Source organism: Corvus brachyrhynchos, unplaced genomic scaffold (assembly GCF_000691975.1).
Source record: "Corvus brachyrhynchos isolate BGI_N302 unplaced genomic scaffold, ASM69197v1 scaffold26, whole genome shotgun sequence".
Classification (NCBI taxonomy): Eukaryota; Metazoa; Chordata; class Aves; order Passeriformes; family Corvidae; genus Corvus; species Corvus brachyrhynchos.
The window spans coordinates 5,337,036-5,354,319 of NW_008239324.1; the positions used below are offsets into that span (position 1 = coordinate 5,337,036).

The 17,284-nt window shown below is 40.2% G+C and overlaps 1 protein-coding gene across 1 annotated transcript in view; it reads right to left on the reverse strand.

Moving 5' to 3' along the window:
- The window catches only part of CNOT1 (CCR4-NOT transcription complex subunit 1), a 50,076-nt gene that overhangs the window by 18,389 nt on the left and 14,403 nt on the right, over positions 1-17,284 (reverse strand). Inside the window, 15 exon segments of the mRNA XM_008638748.2 lie at positions 1-2; positions 4-56; positions 490-606; positions 1,680-1,859; positions 2,546-2,686; positions 3,959-4,189; positions 5,424-5,502; positions 6,362-6,648; positions 7,461-7,585; positions 8,706-8,852; positions 9,308-9,509; positions 10,859-11,009; positions 15,452-15,603; positions 15,837-15,959; positions 17,031-17,150. The exon segment at positions 1-2 is cut by the window's left edge and continues 53 nt beyond it. Coding sequence (XP_008636970.1) covers positions 1-2; positions 4-56; positions 490-606; positions 1,680-1,859; positions 2,546-2,686; positions 3,959-4,189; positions 5,424-5,502; positions 6,362-6,648; positions 7,461-7,585; positions 8,706-8,852; positions 9,308-9,509; positions 10,859-11,009; positions 15,452-15,603; positions 15,837-15,959; positions 17,031-17,150 — 2,110 coding nt within the window.

Genomic DNA, 17,284 nt, shown 5'->3' on the forward strand with positions numbered 1-17,284 from the left:
AATCCCTGTGGTCCGTAAACTTATGCTTCCAGCAGTAGCGACTTCACATCCAAATCCTGAAAAATACCATCAACGATTGAAGTGGGAATGAAAGTGGAGGAAACAGCAAATACATTGCACAATTCCACTTACACACTGCTTCCTTTTCAGATACAGGCAAGGCTGAGTCAAGACAGCCCTAGAATTTTACACACTGCTAAGCAGCAGTTACTTCTGAACAAAGATTTACACATCTACATTTTTACATGGATTAACAAAATAACGTTAAATTTTGTGCCAAAATAAATGTAGCTACTAACTTCTCTGATATTAAAAAAATATTTAGAAGTCTTATATAACCTTAAATAGTATGGAGTCATACTTTGTACTTGGCACATAAAAGAGGCACCAGAAAGGTGGTAAGATTTCCCAAATAGCCTGTGCTACTGCATAACAGCATACCAATTCACCCAATTCATGCCAAGGCAATCTGTAAAGACAGCAGCTCACCGTGTGCAAGATGGGCTTATTTTTAGCCATTGTAATCATTCCCAGCCAGTGACCAAGGTTCTTTAACAAGGAACGGTCTGAGAAGTTGGCTGCAGCTTTATCTGATGTCAATAGCACCTACCAAAAAATAAAAAAGGCATCTCGAGCAACAAGTAGAAGATAATCAGACTCCAAACCAAATCCAACAGCTGATCTGAATGAAGGCAAAATTTTAGAACATTAAGTTCTGAGCTTCAGTCACATTAGAGAGATACTTGAACAGCTTTCACTTCAAGGCAGCACCCTGCAAATCCGCACTGTAATGACTGCAACATTCCTTTCTTTAAAAGGATCAAAACAATGACGCTTTCCCAGACCTTACCTTCTACTCTGCTGAGACTGTTACAACTACTCCCATAGCCAAGTGTAACTTGTGCTTCCTCTTAATGCCTCATCACAGACCTGAAGGCTACAGTTTAACCTTCCAGGGAAACCATTTCATTGTCATGTCAAAACATAAATCATGTCACCATGTCATAAATCATAAAACAAGTATTCTGCTGTTAGTTCTGTTCCTTAACTTCAGAGGAGCATCAGCTGAACAGAGCAAGATCAGCTGTATTCTCAAGAGCCAGGAGATGCTTTTGCACTACAGCGTAACCCATGGTGGTCAGGAAATTCCACCAACAGGTTTAAAAATAGTGCTTTCTTTACAAACGTGTTTCACCTGTTCATCACTTCTGGGCTACTGCTTCCTCCTCCTTCTCCCCTTCACATTATCTTAGCACTCTTAATAAATTTTGGCTTTTACACCCCCATTTTCTAAACACGCCCTTTCCCCCCTATTCCTCTTGGACTAAAAGAACAGAGTGTGGTTTTCTTATCTTTCTACTTTTCTCCACACAAAACAACTAGACCGTAAGCAACTTTCCCCTGGGTTATAATTTGTAAATATCACACAAATTTGAAGTCCACCTACATAAATGAATTTAAATGCAAATTTGCCCTCCTGTTACACAATTTAAGTCTTTCATGTGTTACTAACTGAAAAGAATCCTAGTATTCACAAAGATAACCTGTAAGTCTAATGGTAAGCTAGAAAGTAGATTTTTGAATGATATTCTATATTTGAGGATCAGCAACACACAAGCAAATAGCATGAGGAGAACAGCACACTCCTGTGCTGCCTTTAGAAAACTTGCACTACTCACCTTGATGTTTCTGTAGGTTTCATTCAGAACCATTTTATTAAACTCTGGATTCTTAAGTGTGTCAAGGAAGTTTGAATATAAACTGTGAAAGTTAGGCTCAATACTGACTCTTTTCATCACAAGATACTGTGATACCCAAGGCATGAACTCTTCTTTCACTGTTTCCTTCAATTCTTCCACCTGTGGTCAAACCAAAAGACAAAGCACATCACAGAACAGATGAGAAGATAATCAAAACATTCCAGGGTCAGGTCTGACCAACACACAGTATATGGTCAGTCAGTTGCTTCTAACACTAAGGTTGTTTTTCTACAAAAAAAAAGATAAATATTTGAAATCAGTGTCTCATTATCCAAAGATCTGGTCACCCAGTAAGGACTCAAGCATGAAATCAGCAAGGCATAACAATTCACCTCTCCTTCACTTCCCAGCTTTTTACCAGACAACTGGAAATAAATGTTGTCACCTTACAAGTTCAAGCCATCCATCCACGAGACAATAGCACAGGTGGCAGCAGGACTGTACACCTCCCCTAGCTCAGAAAAATTCCCTTAATTTCTGCTTGAAATACCAGAGCTTAATCTTGCAACATTTAACGGTACCCAATTCATTTATGATGTGAATGTTTATTCAAGATTAAGAACAGGTATCTTTTACCCATCTCTCTTCTCCCTGGAAAATTTTATCTCCAAAGATGTTCAAGCAGAAAGCACTGGAAACCATAATTTCTTTACAATGTGTTCCATCCTGAAGTTTTTAAAGTTAAATTTTTTTAGAAATATCATCAGCCCACACTTAAAAATGAATATATAAAAAAACCATGAAGAGTATAAAAATTATTTTCACTAGCATTCTTTCATACTTGCCTTCTGTGTCATATTTGACTGAGACAGATTATTGAAGATGAAAGCAATTTTTTCCTGGACATTCTCTGGAGGTTCCACAATCCTCTCTGTTTGATCTGTTGCTACTAACAGCGTATCTATGTTGGTAGTATTAATGGAAGGCTGGAGGGAGAACAAAAAGTTAAGCGTAAACAATACCTAGAGGTGACATCAAAAGAAACTTTTGCTCTGTTCTGTCAAGCAAAAATAGAATTGAGCTTTATCAGGGGACATCTACTGTCTCAGATTCATTTTCAGCAGCACTCTAAAGGAGCCAAATGATTTCTATATTCTAAAAATGATGATCAATACTCAGCAGAAGAATGCTGCTGCACAAAAAGCCTCTACATGCACATATAATAGGTGCCACTGCAATGGCACCCTTTAGGCCTTTATGCCTGTGTACAATTATAGCTTGGAGAAAAAACACAGCAGCACTTAACACAACAGGGAGTCTCCAGGAGCACTTCAGTGCTGATTTGGGAAGGACCCAGAAGTTCATTCTGAGACAGCATGTCAACTGAAGTCAACAGATTGTGATTCTGGTCCCTACAGCTGCAGGTCTGAACCCCAGGGCTTTAGCACCTGGTACACCGAGATTAAGGAAAAAGGAGAAGCAGTTTTAAGTATCAGTCCTGACTGGAGTTTAAAATGGGAGAACAAACACCTCAAAGTAACAAGTTTCCACATGATGTAATCAGGTATGAAAGACATTAATAGCTACACTAAGAACTGTCCCCCCAAGTTTATTCACAACACTTGGTAGCTGTGTTTGGCTTTTGCCTCCTTTACAGAGAACTATTCAAAGACAAAGGTCCCAAGCAGAAAGGCTCGACTTTCCAGTGCATCAGCCATCATACAGGAACAGCACTCACTGCCCATCCTCGGCATACCGTGGGACCAAGTGTGCCCCAAAACTTTCTGTGCAATAGCCACTTCTATCTGTCTGCCAACAGTGTAGTAACTCCAACAAGCAGTTCAGAGTTGTTTACACAAATGACCACATTTGTGAAAAACCTAATGCAGTTCTAACTACTGCAAGGTCAGATGGGTGCAGTAAGTGTTCTTAAGTCCCAAGCAGAATAGCAGCTGCCAACTATTTTAAGAGTCCTATTGCAAGTCATTAACAGAAATTATGGTTCTGTAATTGTCTTGATAATTACAGCCCCAAGAACACATTTCAACTTGACCTCAAAGTAATTGGGTTGTTTAATGATGAAAAATGCCTTCTCTCTACAAAAATGTTGGGTCATATTTTAAAAGGTTACATGCTTTAAATCTAAAAATCACTGTTTGAAAATCTGTAGTACACAAATTAAAACAGATTTTGTCAGTCCAGAGCAGCAGCTGAACACCTGTGCCTCTCTGGGAAGGGCACAATGACACAATGCTCACCGGCACATCTTTCTTGAAGCTGACTCCAGTTGGTCGGGTGATTGTAATGGTTTTTGCAACGGTGGTGGTGGTTGAGGTGGTCACTATAGTGCTGACTTGGCCAGCAAGAGGAGCTTTTGCTGGAACCTGGGCCTGGGCCTGAGCCTGGGCAAGTGCAATACTTCCAGGGGTGGTGATTGAACCCTGCATCTTCACAGGAGGATCTCTGGATTGCTGTCCGTATTCTATGTACTAAAATAGGATGAACAAGCACATACAAAATTTCACATACAGCAACAGAACTATAGACTGATTTTTAGCAGGAGCACTATAAAGGTTTCCCAACACTCATTAAAATAATTGACATTCATGCCATAAAGGAATCTGCAAATACAACTGTATACCCTGATGAAGCACATCTTGTCACTATTGACTTTCTTACTGGAGAGGAACCTCTCTTCTACCTCTAGCCTCAACAAGCTGATGTCAAGCATCACAAAACCAAACACGTTAAAAATTTTACGGAGCACTACCTAAAAAAAAACTCGATCCCTATCCCTCCAGGCCTGGAACAGCAGAATAAAAGAAGAGAAAGAGCCTAAAAGCAATATGTGAATATCAAGAAGCAGACTACAAAACCAGGTAAGAAGTCTTCTGCAAGGACTCGAATAGCCACATAGAATAGTCTGAACTCACCATTAATAAGCAAAACCACAGTTCTGAAAACAGCCAACTTTCAGATATTGCATCCTCTGAAATAGTTCCATAGCAGTTTTCCCCCCGCTATACATTTCCCAAAACTGGAAACATCAGACTGTCACTTAAGGGATACAGCCTCAAAGCTGTTAGTGAAACCAAGACTGCTACTGGACTTTGCAGCTTCGGGTATGAGCCTCTACCTTAATGGTAGAGCTGAACATTTTTCCTTATTTAGCTCATGCTCTTCAGCTCTGCCACTGGGATTAGTTATTTCTACCAATAAAAGCACCTTCAAGGCAGACACTATAGAATGAACACTGCTTTGGACAACAAGGTATTCCCATGGCTCTCATCAGACCTTCAGGAAAGAAATTTTTCCTGGACTATTTTATCAGGTCAAAGTATGAAACTGTATAAACCCAGCTGAATGACCTCTATTTTAGAGTAAAACTCCAAATCTTTAAGGGAGTGGAATATGAATCCACCGAGGCACTTCAAAACCTTCATGCATGGACAAGTGCATCAGTTGATCATGCAGTTACATTCAGGTAGCTATTTCAACATAAGCAACCCGAACAGATTTATGGAAACAGGAAAGGCACCAGAGAGGCACCTTCACCTGCCTACCCTGCCCCAGAGAAAAACCTTTAAGAAAAGGCATTTGATTCTGTGGATGTACATGGTCTAAAATAATGACAGACGAGACTGCATTTCCAAAGGAAAACAGAAATTTTCTCTAAAGAATTTAACATCATAGAAAGTTAGTGTTGCTTACAGACACACTCACCTCCTGCAAATGATGCGGGAACTGTATAAAGTGACTAATAGAAGCCAAGTGCTGACAATACTGGGGATAGTCCTTCAATCTGTCAGACAGAACACGCATTAGTCAGAAGCATAAGCCCACATCAGAAACAGTATTACAAAGAAACAAATATCAGGTATGCCATTTCCATACTGCACCACAGAATACTTCTGGAATCCTTACAGCAGCTATTCTATGAACAAAGCATTTCCTACAAAATACTTTTTTGTTGCAAAATCTATTTAAAATGAATTAATTTAACATTAAAGCACAAGATTTATTCACAGCAACTCATCTTTTCCCACATCTCTATACTTCTGACCTGGTACACAACTGCATTTATATTCAGTGTTTGCAACAAGATTACTGGATAAGTAATTTGTAGTCTGGCTCAGTGCATTTTAAATAGCAAACCAGAGCACACCTCACACCCAGAATCTCCATCTGCAATTCATTAGAAGTTTTGAGAAAGAACTCTTTGAGATTATTTAGCTATACTTGAGATTTCTGCGTAAAAGTGAAGTTCCAGAGCTTAGTTCCTAGTCAGTCCTTCAGTAATGAACAGTGTAAATGGCACTCCACTGGAAAGCACCTCTGAAGAGTAACTACATTTACCCCACTTCTAACAAGCTGTTAGTTACTTCATCTAACTCAACACTTCAATGATTTTTATAGAGTCTAAGTAGTTTCAGCATCTCAGTTTGTCCCACATTTATACAGGTACCACACCGAGCATTTTAATTTAGAAAGGTTACCCTTTAACTAGCACATTCACTCATGTTGTTTCAGTTCTTTTTCAGCGTATCTTTGAAGAATTCCCAAAGTTGAGATGTGCAATCTTGTACTGCATGATCAGAGCAGGTTCAAGGTTCACAAGACAACACAGGCACTATTAGAAGTGTACCAAAACCCACACTCACCTATTTTTAAATCTATCTAGTGCAGCAATACCAAAATAGTACATTTTGGATGCAAAAGGCTTTCGTAGGGCTTCAAGAACATAGCGCAGGGCCAGGCCCAATGCCATATAAGTAACCAGTCCTTTCTCTATTATGCCCCCGAAGAGACAGGCTGTTATGTGCAGCTCTTTATCTGGGTACTGGGGAAAGAAACGATATTCCTCAAACAAGTTCCTCAGCATGCAGTTAAACACTTCTCGTTCCCGTTTAATGTTGGAGTCCTTAAACCTCTGCAGCATTTCCAAGACCTGCAAAGAAATTGGAAACTGTTACCAACAGATTTGCTTTATTTCAGCCCTTTCCCATCTTCATGTTTCGTGAGTGTTTGCAACTACTAAGGTACGTTGTGCTACCACAAGTTGAACTGCAAAGTAACTGCTTCATTTTTAGCCAGCAGACAGACACTACGTCACTACAATGAGCTTCCTCTTCAGACTTTAGTTCTCCTTTAAGTGACTGTCTTCACACAAAACTTTTTTGTGACCGCCTACTCCATTACTTTCAAATTAGGAAAAAGAAAATAATGTTGTGTCTTCCATAATTTATAAACATGCAAATATATTAAAGTAAATTTGAAGTACTTCAAAGAGTAAGTACATCAGACCAATAATTACTCTCATAGAGACTAACAAAAATAATTATCAAAAGCTCAGAAGGTAGAACTTGGGACACATATATCTGGATCTTGTAGTCATTTTTACATAGTTTAAAACAAAATACATTTATTATAATTTATACAGACTATTTAAAGGCACTCTTTAACACTTATATTCAACACAAAAGCTTCCACACTACACTGAATCCTTCCCACTTCACAGCATTTTCGGAGTGTTAATTAGACATCTAAAGTCTTCAGTCCAGAGAAGTCAAAGCTGAATGTAATGATCAACTGCAAGTTTACTGTGAAAACAACTTCAACCAAACAAAAAGCAATGCTGCTAGCATCTACCCGGATCCCTTTATTATTTCCCACTGAAACTAATACAAGAAGGAATAATTATGATCAACTTTATTCCAAGTCTCTGGACAGGTGCTGTAACTGCTACAGAAGGGAACTCACCTCATCCACAGACATGGTTGGGTGTGGTGGATGGTTGTAAATACGCTGGAAGTAGCTGTTTGCCTCATCATCTATTTCTTTGCTAAAGTGCTGATTAGCCTCTGGCCACACCTGAGATAAGTCAGCTGTTAAAAAAAAGGGAACAGGTATCACACTCAGGACAACTTCACACAGTCAGGATTTCATCTAGTCCTTTTCAACTCTTCACCAATCTCTACAGAACCGCTAATTCTTCTGAAGAGTGGGATATTTAACCTTTCCAGTAGACAGGAATTGCTATTTTAAAATCTGTTTTCAATATGCTATATTTATTCCAAAAACTGCATCCTAAGATAGCATTAACCTCACATTGCTATACTTGTAGAACCCACTGTATCCCAAGCTAACCTCAACTGACAACTAAATAACTGAACACAGAACAGACTAGAATAAGGCATGCTACACAACACTAACATGCACACAAACTTGCACACAAACTTTCAGGCCAGCCAGTGAGCTTCCAGCAAGTTTATATTGAATGTTCAAGACCCAAAATATAAACCAATGGTGATTACAGCCACCTCCACTGTACATCTGTAGAGATAGGTAACTTTGCTGTTATTGCATATGGCTTCTTTGATAGCTCTTCCGTAACAGCAATGCGGAAGGTTTAGCATATGGCTGTGCTTCCTGACCATTTGACTGCTTCAACATCTCACTGTGAGCATGCTGCAGAGGCATAAATGAGTTAAGGATAATGGCTTAGTGTTAGGAACCAAATCATTCCTTTCAAAAACTACCTTCCCACCAACTTTTGTTAGTCTGATTTGTATCCAATGTTGCAGTCTATTTCACTGCTTCACCTGTCAAGTTCTCTGCTGCAATAGGACCTTACCCAGGTTTAACCTTGTTACAAACTAAACAAAAAACACCCTGGTACCAGACGCATACAATTCTCTGTCAAGAGCAGGACAACAATTTTTGTTCAAAACACAGCACAGCAGATAAAGGACAGAAACACATATTCATGCAAATCCATAACACATTTTTATGCTAGCAGGTCTTTTTTAACGCCCCCCCCACCCCAGCCACTTGGCAAACTTTTAGGATACAAGCTTAGAAGCACCTTTTTCAGACTAATATAATAATACAAGAGCCACACTTCTAACATTTACCACCTACAGATCCAAGCTTCCCGTGAAGGAAACACAGATTAATTGCAGACCACAGTCACACTTCACAGCCACAGACAACACTACCACTTACAAGGTTTCATCTTACTCTGCTGGAATGTAGGCTGGTTCAGTCCAGATGTGCTCAGCTTCCTTTGCACGAATGGGTCATTGTTCACCGCAGGAAGGCCCAGGGCTCCAGTTCCTATGCCAGTCAGGCTACCCGTAGTAAGACCACCTACTGAAAAACAAACAACTGGTCATCTCAGTTGCACCCTCACAGTACCCACTTACCACTTTTCCTAACACTTGTCATTTCCAAGAACTCAGAGCTTTATAGCCTCATTGCTAATATCAAGCAGTTTTAACATAAGCAGTTCATCATCTCTGTCCCAACCTAAAATAATGCTGCTATATTTGTCAAAACACTCATCCTCTTGACTCAAACTTTTTACCTATTGCAGCTGCAACACTCTGAAGTGCTGTTTCAGCAATGACCCAGGAGTGAAGACTGTGTAACTCCCTCCCATACGACACAGCTGTTTGTCCAGTGTGACTTCTCCCCCTTAAAGGGAAGGAAGCACCTAACCCACCCTTAGGGGTTGGGCTGTAACATTCAGTATTTCCAACCACAGCAAAAACAGTGCCTTAGCTCTGCCCTGTCAAAAACAAACCACTCCACTCAAATAGCAGTACCTGGAAGCTGTGAAGAGAGTCCTCCGATGCCACTGAAACCGGTTGTCTGGTTTTGGGTGGAAAGAGGTGGGAATGCTTTTGCTGGTGACTGAGGAGTACTGAATGCAGAGCCCAAGTTTGGAGGGAAGCCTTGCATGCTCTGCGTGTGAGGAGCAGCTGAGCCACCTAAACTGAGAGAGGCCATTCCTGCAAGCGAGTCGATCTGAATGAAGAAAGGAAGATTATACAGACATCCATAAACCACAATCCAGCTGATTTTTGGCATGTTTTCTACAAAGATGGCTACGTATCAAAACATTCCTGAGAAAAGCTCTTCTGCATGGTAACTGTAAATTCTGAAGTCATCCAGGTAACCCCAAAAGATTAGTTTGTCTACAGAATGCACTTTTATTTTTCTTCGACAATCCCATGAAACCCTATTCTCTCACAGGTTTTACAGAAAGGCTGATTGTTCCATAGTCTGTAGTTAAGTGTAACACAGCAGTAAATGCTTACAATAAGCAGCATTTACTTCTACTTGCAGATTTTTGTACTAGCGTAGTTTATGCTCTGCAGTTTGCAACCTCAGACCTCACCTCGAGACTTACAAAGCTATTTCATTTCAAACTTAAAAGTATTTTTGACTCTCTGAAGGACCCTACTATGCCCACTTTTCACAGCTAAATACCTGAATGAAGTCTTCAGAAAAAGCATTAAGACCTGGTTCATGAATAGGAGGGAAGGCACAATACAGGCTGCCAAAGCAGTAAGTTAAGGAACTGACTAGGAACAGCAGAAAATGGTGTTATCTACCCAGAAGACAGCATGACTACAGACTAGAAACTGCTGCTGTTTGTTCATATGAGTTATTTATCATGGCTACATATTTGTAGCAGGTTGCCAAGGTATTTGGAAACCACTCTGTGCATTTAGTTTACATAATCTACTGACAATTCAGTCATTCTTAAATGCTGAATTGCCACTATTTCATGTGAAATACTTTTCACCACTTAAAAATCTGCCATTGAATGTAACGGCTAGAAGCAAAACCTGTCTGTAATGTGTTGCTCCCAGAGGAGGAAGGGATGATGAGTGGCAGGGATTAACTGAAATGTACCTTGTTTTTAAAAGAGCAGTTCAGTTGAGAGCTGAAGAGCCCCAGTTATAACAAGTCCTTATGCTCTAGCACTGTGGCTTGGCCCGTGAAGCTACAAACAAGACACATCAGGTTCAAAGGCAGTGCTTAATTCTCAGAAGTCCTAGTAAATTTTAGCACTTTAAAAGAAAGCCTGTTATTTTAAATAAACCAAATATCTGTCCCTCCTCAGTGCTCCCATCCTATAATACTTCACAGTTACTTCTTACAGACATCAGTGAAGTGAAAGACAGTTCTAAACTACATCCCTCAGACATTATTCTCTAGTTACAAGCAAGTTATCCAGACATGCAAGCACAAAACTACGTGAGCCAGATGATGTTTGACTTAGTCCTGCAGAAAGAGCTCAACTAGTACAGCAGAACTAGCACTAAACCAACACCACCTTCCGAAAATGCAGCATGGGATTGCTCTACCTGCACAGGAGAGATGGCATCCAAGCTGCTCGCGCTGGGCGGGCGTCCTTTGGGCATGACTCCAGGTGGGGGCTGTCGAGCCTTGTTCATGACATTACTGCAGTTTGCTACCATGGTGAGGATCGTCTCTGACAGCTCCTGAGAAACACTCCTGGGACACAGAAGCATGACAGTGAGCCATGTAACATTCATGAAAATAAGGCCCCTAACTTTATTTGATTTTCCTAGAGAAATTGAGGCCACATTTCACAAAAAGTAGCTGCGAAGCAACCCCAGCAGAAGCTACATTTTGTTATTTGCAAAACTTGCCTTAGATCATCTCCCAAGAGAAACAGCTATATTGAAATAGAAAAGTTTAAACTGTAGCTCTAAAACAACCTCCAGTAGACTATTCCTTTGTTTCCGATGATTCAAATACTCCTTTACAGTTACCCCAGCAAGTAAGGATTTACAGAAGGCTGGGATATGTACCTGGCTCCAACAGCTCTTGGAAAAGCCTTTGTCTGCTGTTGTCCATATTATGGGCTATATACAGCTTAGCCTCATGAATTAAAACACAAATAGTGATGCTGGGATCCCTTGGTCAAATCTGCTCCTCAAGGCTCCATCCTGCACCCAAACTTCACACCATTTATGGTTATTCTCGTTCTGAATCTCATTACACTCAAGTTTCTCTAAAAGCTGAGATACATGGGCTATGTACTCACAGACAGAAAAAGAGAGGTAAATACCACCACCTGCTTCACTAAAACTCATCTGTCTACAAACTGAAAGCCGTGCTTCACACACAGGCACTAAACCCAAACAGAGACAGGAAACTTAACTATCCAAGGAAGATATAATCAAAAAACATCAGAAAATTCAAACTTAGGCACAAAGTCATTGCACAACCCAGAGCAGTCAGTACCTCTTTCCAAAGTGTTCCATGTCTGACAGCCAGGTTCCGTAACTGGAAGGAAAGCCAGGTCTGCTGCTGACTTACCTAACCACAGACATAATAACAGAACACTAACATTTTCCTTTTGGAAAAAAACAGCCAATTATTTATGCTTTCCTGAACTTTAGTTCTACCTTTTTGGTGAGCACAGCTAAAGCTGCAGATTCCTTCCTGTAATGGGTGCAACTATCCTAATAGCTTTGTTGTTCTGTTAACCTTATCTGAAGATTCCTCATTTCAACTCAATTTTTTCACAAGCTTTTACTACTCAACTCTTGGAATGAGGGAAAAAAGAACAAAGGAACTATCCTGGTGATTAAGGCAGAAGAATTGAAGATTAGCCTTCAGCTTTGGCAGGTATTCCATTATAGGATACAAAGAATTAGTTAAGGGCTTCCAGCTGTTCTCCAAAGCCAGCGATACACTATGCAGTGTGGGAAAATCCCACCCATGAGAGATGGGAATCCGGGGAGGTATCATGGGTGACCAGGTTTCTGTACAGGGCAAGGAACATGTTAATGACTGTTTCACAAGCTAGATCCTTTACACTCTTAACATCCTCTCATCAGAGCCTGGTGTCAATGATGTCAAAAGAAATGGGCTTGGGGGAATGTATGAAAATGCAATCAGAAATCTACCTTCAAAAAACCTCAAACAGATTTTTTTTTCAGAAAGCACAACCAGACCTGAAGACAGAGCTCTGAGCATGGCACACATTAGATTCAGTATCTACGGTATGTATCTGCCCTCACCCCATTGCCACAGTCTCAGAAATCTCAACATTTAAATGTATGTATGACCAATTGACACGCACCACAGGATTTCTTCTGATGCAGGAGGCATTTCAAGACCATACAGCACTTCAGTTAGCCATGGAATGGGTTGGGACTGTAGAGCACAGTTCACATGTGGTTACCAACATCAGTCTTGTGCCCTCCTCCTTTTTGGGGGGTTAAATTTGCAGTCTTTATGCTTAAATACTACAGCATGCTTTTGCAAAACAAATTCCAACCTGCTGTAGATAGATAATATGGCAGCCTAGAAGAGGACAAATACAGACTTACAATCCTAGAGTTTGATATTTATGGTGACTGGTTAGGCCATTTGTGCTTTGGAGAGAACTACTCATGTTTTGTCCCACCATCTAGGCAGACTGAAGGTTAACTTTTTTATCATGTCAAGGGGCACACTGCTGTATCAAGTTGCAAACATCACAGTATTTTTAGACAGCAAAGAACCACAGGTTTTCTAAAAAAAAAAAAACACCAAACCAACCAAAAAATCCAACAAAAACAAAACCCACAAAAACCCCAGTCTGCATTTGAGGCAAATTAAGTTGGTGGGCTGAGAGCCAGGGACCAGAGTCTAGAGTAACAAAACTGTCACTGTAAGGAAGATCCAGCTTGCTGGAATCACATGTTCATTTCTCTTACTCTTTTTTACCCCAAAACACTTTCTTAAAAAGCAGGAACAAGCCTTTTAATTCCTAAGGCATAGGTACACAAAAGCCTCTTCCCTGCTTGAGACAGGGACTGAGAAGAAAAGACCATTCCCCACACTGACACACTTGGACTGTGCAGGACATGACTGTGTGGAGAAGGCACTGCTGCCCCTCTCAACTCACTGCAGCTCCACAAGGGAAGGACTTCTAATAAGCAGTTTGTTAATAAATTACATGGTTGGCCAGCCTGTGGTGCCTGCAACCAAGCCTGACTTCATTGTAAAAACACTCAGTAATAAAGGAAGACTTATTTCTTTTTGAAGACTCACTGTTACATGATGCCACAACTGCAGTGCTCACCACCGATAAACAAGCTGCACCAAAAATAAGTCTCAGAACATGCAGGGACCTGATGGCTAAAAAAAAAAGTATCTCCCAGGTCACAAAACAAGACAAGAACTAACTACAGCCTAATTAAAGAGCAGGCTCCTAAATCAACAGATTTAGGAGATGGCAGGCTTCAGCTAGTCAAGTGCAACTACCCTCCCAGATGTACTTAATATTTCCTGTGATTTTAACCTTCTAGTCTTTACAATGCCTGCTTCCATTCATGACTGAAACCTAAGCTAATCAAAGCAACTGCTTCATGAAAGACATCCAAGCTTTTTCCTTCTAAAGCTCAAAGAGAATAACTAACAGAAAATGACTGCAAGTAGGTCACATTCTTGTATAAAGGGGAATAAAAGTAGCTATAAAAAGAAACTAAAGGCTGTGAGAATTGTGCCAGTAGAGAACTAGTGGTGTTTGGAATTAATGGAATAAATAAAACTTGGTAACGCATTAAAATTCAGAACACAATGACATTAGATGCAATTCAAATCCACAGTTAACTATTAAACTTCTAAAACACAGACACTGCAGCATGCAAAATAAGGAATATAAGCTCATTTGTGAATGACAGTCTCAAAAGATTCACTTTGACCTGAAAATTAAGAGCTATCTCTTCAGACCAAGACATGTGCTAGACCATTATATTTCAAAAACAGTATTCCAACAGCATTTGAACTTCAATTGCACAGGTTCCAGCAGAAAACAGGAGAATCCTTTCTCCTAAAATCTTACAGGTACCTCCAATTCCCTTTCGGTTCCAATACTCATTGTGACCAACTCTACATTGGTACTAATTTCCTACTATCTACATGAGAGCCATGAATCATCCCGGGTACCTTTAAAGATAAGAAGCATCTCTTTCAAGACCACGCTGACTAAGCCAAAGGACACAGTATAAGCCTCAGATTAGGTAACACACACTTGGACATGCCAGCCTCATTTGGTGCCAAAATGTAGCAGCAAAACAAGCCTCATCTCCAGCTTCCAGTCACTCTGGCTTGCACATTGCACTAAGCTGCCTCTCGTTACCTCTGAAATACTGCCACAGTTCAATACCAGCTTGATCTGACACTGTTAAGAAACAACACCACAAACGTTTTACAATTTTTAGTCATATTTACTATGCGTGTACATAGCATTTAAAGACTGATTTGTCCAACTTCAGTTTCCATCAGCCCTCCTGTATTCCACCCCTCCCTCTAGCAGCTCTCAAACCCAAACCATTTTCTTTTGACTTCAGCTAAACAATCTGATCTGCAAAAGATGTTCAATATTTTCCATCTTTGACTACTTTGAGTCTCTCTCAAAGACAACAGAAGTTACACACATCTAGTTTCAGTCTCAATTACACTACAATCACCACTCCCCACTTTTCTCATACACATAAGGACAGCAGGAGCCCTTTGTGCCAGAGCAGTCACCATGCAGAAACATGTGGTTAACACAATCACAAAATCCTTTATAAAGCCACTGTTTTCCACGATGCTGTCCCATTCTGTAGCCATGGCCTGGATTCCTCAGTCTGAATTACAGCCCAATATCTAGTCATTACCAACTGAGAATGTGACTAACCAGACAGCCTCCAGTCACCAACATCAGCTCACCTGTTTGATGATAAAGACAAGAATACTCAATCAAGCTCTTGCGATCTAGCCTACAAGATGCTTCAATGCAAAATTAAATGTACTACTGCACCTATCCCTGCAAGTTTATACACTCTCACTAACCCCATTCTCCCTGTGAAATTCCAAGCCAGCTGTGACCACGTGCCAGAAAGCAAGCTGCAAACTGATTACACATTCAGCCTAAGCAATATAATCCTTACCCAGCACAAGCTTGCAGACAGGCCAACATAGTCGCCAAGGTTTCTGGAGGAAGCTGAGCACTTTTGGGCTGATCCTTCTCTGGAGCAAGGCCACCCAGGATAGATGGACATCTTCTCTTTAAGAAAGTCATACAGGCCTGGATGAAAGGTTCCTGAGGAAAAAAATGTTATCTTAATCTCCCAAATCACATCCAAGACACTATTTCAAACTTGGCAATTGCACCATAGAAAGAATCGCACTAAGCTACTATAGTTCAGTGAAAGCATTGAACTATTAGACCATGGACACTTTCAACAACTTTAAAGCTACTTATAAAATTGTTAAAGTGACTTAAGTTAGTCACTGATAAGAGTGCAAAAATAAAGAAAAAAAATCCTGCTTTACCCCATGCTCCCGAATTTTATCTGTGAGCCATTTGTCAAGTTTGAGGTATTCCCGTCGAGAGGCAAGTGCAGCAAGGTCAATAACAAAGGCAAATGGAGTACCATTTAGCAGCATTGACAAGGCCTAAAGAAAGAAAATCAGAAGACTACTAGTGAAGACACACAGATACCCCTTCTCCTTTTTCTTTCTAGCTCCCATACATGTTTTAGTAAAGAAGTCTTATTATGACATGCTGCTATGCTTTCTTTGTCAACAAAGATTGGTACTGTCAACTTCACTTATAGCTTGCTTGTGAGACAAGTAAGCAAGAGCTCTGATTCGAAATCATGACTTCACCTTCTTTGAAGCGACCTTGTGCTGACAGCTTAAATTCCTCTGTGATATGACAAACCACCAGCAAGTGGTCAAGAGCTACCAAACTGATATTGCTACAAAATTAAGCAGAAGAGCCTAGCATCTCCCTGTGAACAGACCTCAGCCACTTCAGAGATACTCAAAATATATCTGCTCCAACAGGTCATCTCTGAACACTGTAATTGCTACAACAAAACTGACTTCAAGCAGCAGCTGGTGCTCTTGCACTTTGAGACACCCAATTATTTTGCATCTATCTTTAGGAAGCAATAAAGGCCTCAAAGAAGTTAGTCACAACTTCCAGTTTTTTGTCAGTGTGTAAAAAATAAGAAGTAGTAGCATTCTCAAGAAATCCCCATTCCATTATGTTTAGCAGCACCACCTTCACACAAACATCTGACAGATATTGTATACATTCTCATTTCAATAATATTCAAGGTTAAAACAGTCAAAGCTCCTCCTGGATTCACACTACATTCACACAGCAAGCAGTTCTGTTGTGCTGCTTCCCAAGGTACTTGTCAGCTAAGCCATGATAACCAACCCCACTGCAAATACCAAGTAAAATGTCTTGGGCTCACAACAGGACAGGCTGGAAGCATCTGTAGTCAGATACCACAACTCAGCTGAAGAATACTTTTATGTCACAAACACAGATGTTTTGTTGTTTTTTTTTTTTTTTTTAAGATATGGGACAGCAGCCACAAATGCATTCAGACATGCTTAAACAGTGTAATCCTTACTAAATTAGTCTAAGTTAAGCTTAGTGTTCATTAAAAGATGAGCAGGTCTGCATCAGACACCAGACAAAAAATAATGGCAGTATTTTGCAAAACTCACCTTCAAGTCTTGCGCCACATCAAGAATGCGTGACAATTTAGCCTGGTCATACTGCTCCCCTCTCATGTACCATTCTGCCATGGCATGCATGATAAGCTGACGAATTGAAGGAGACTGACCCTGAGGAGAATTAAATTAGGATTGTACTTCATGATTCTAGGAATAGGATCAATTATGTGAACATTAAACAGGATATTTCACAACTAAAAAGCTTAACATACAAACATATTTACTGTTTAGCTTCAGAACTTGCT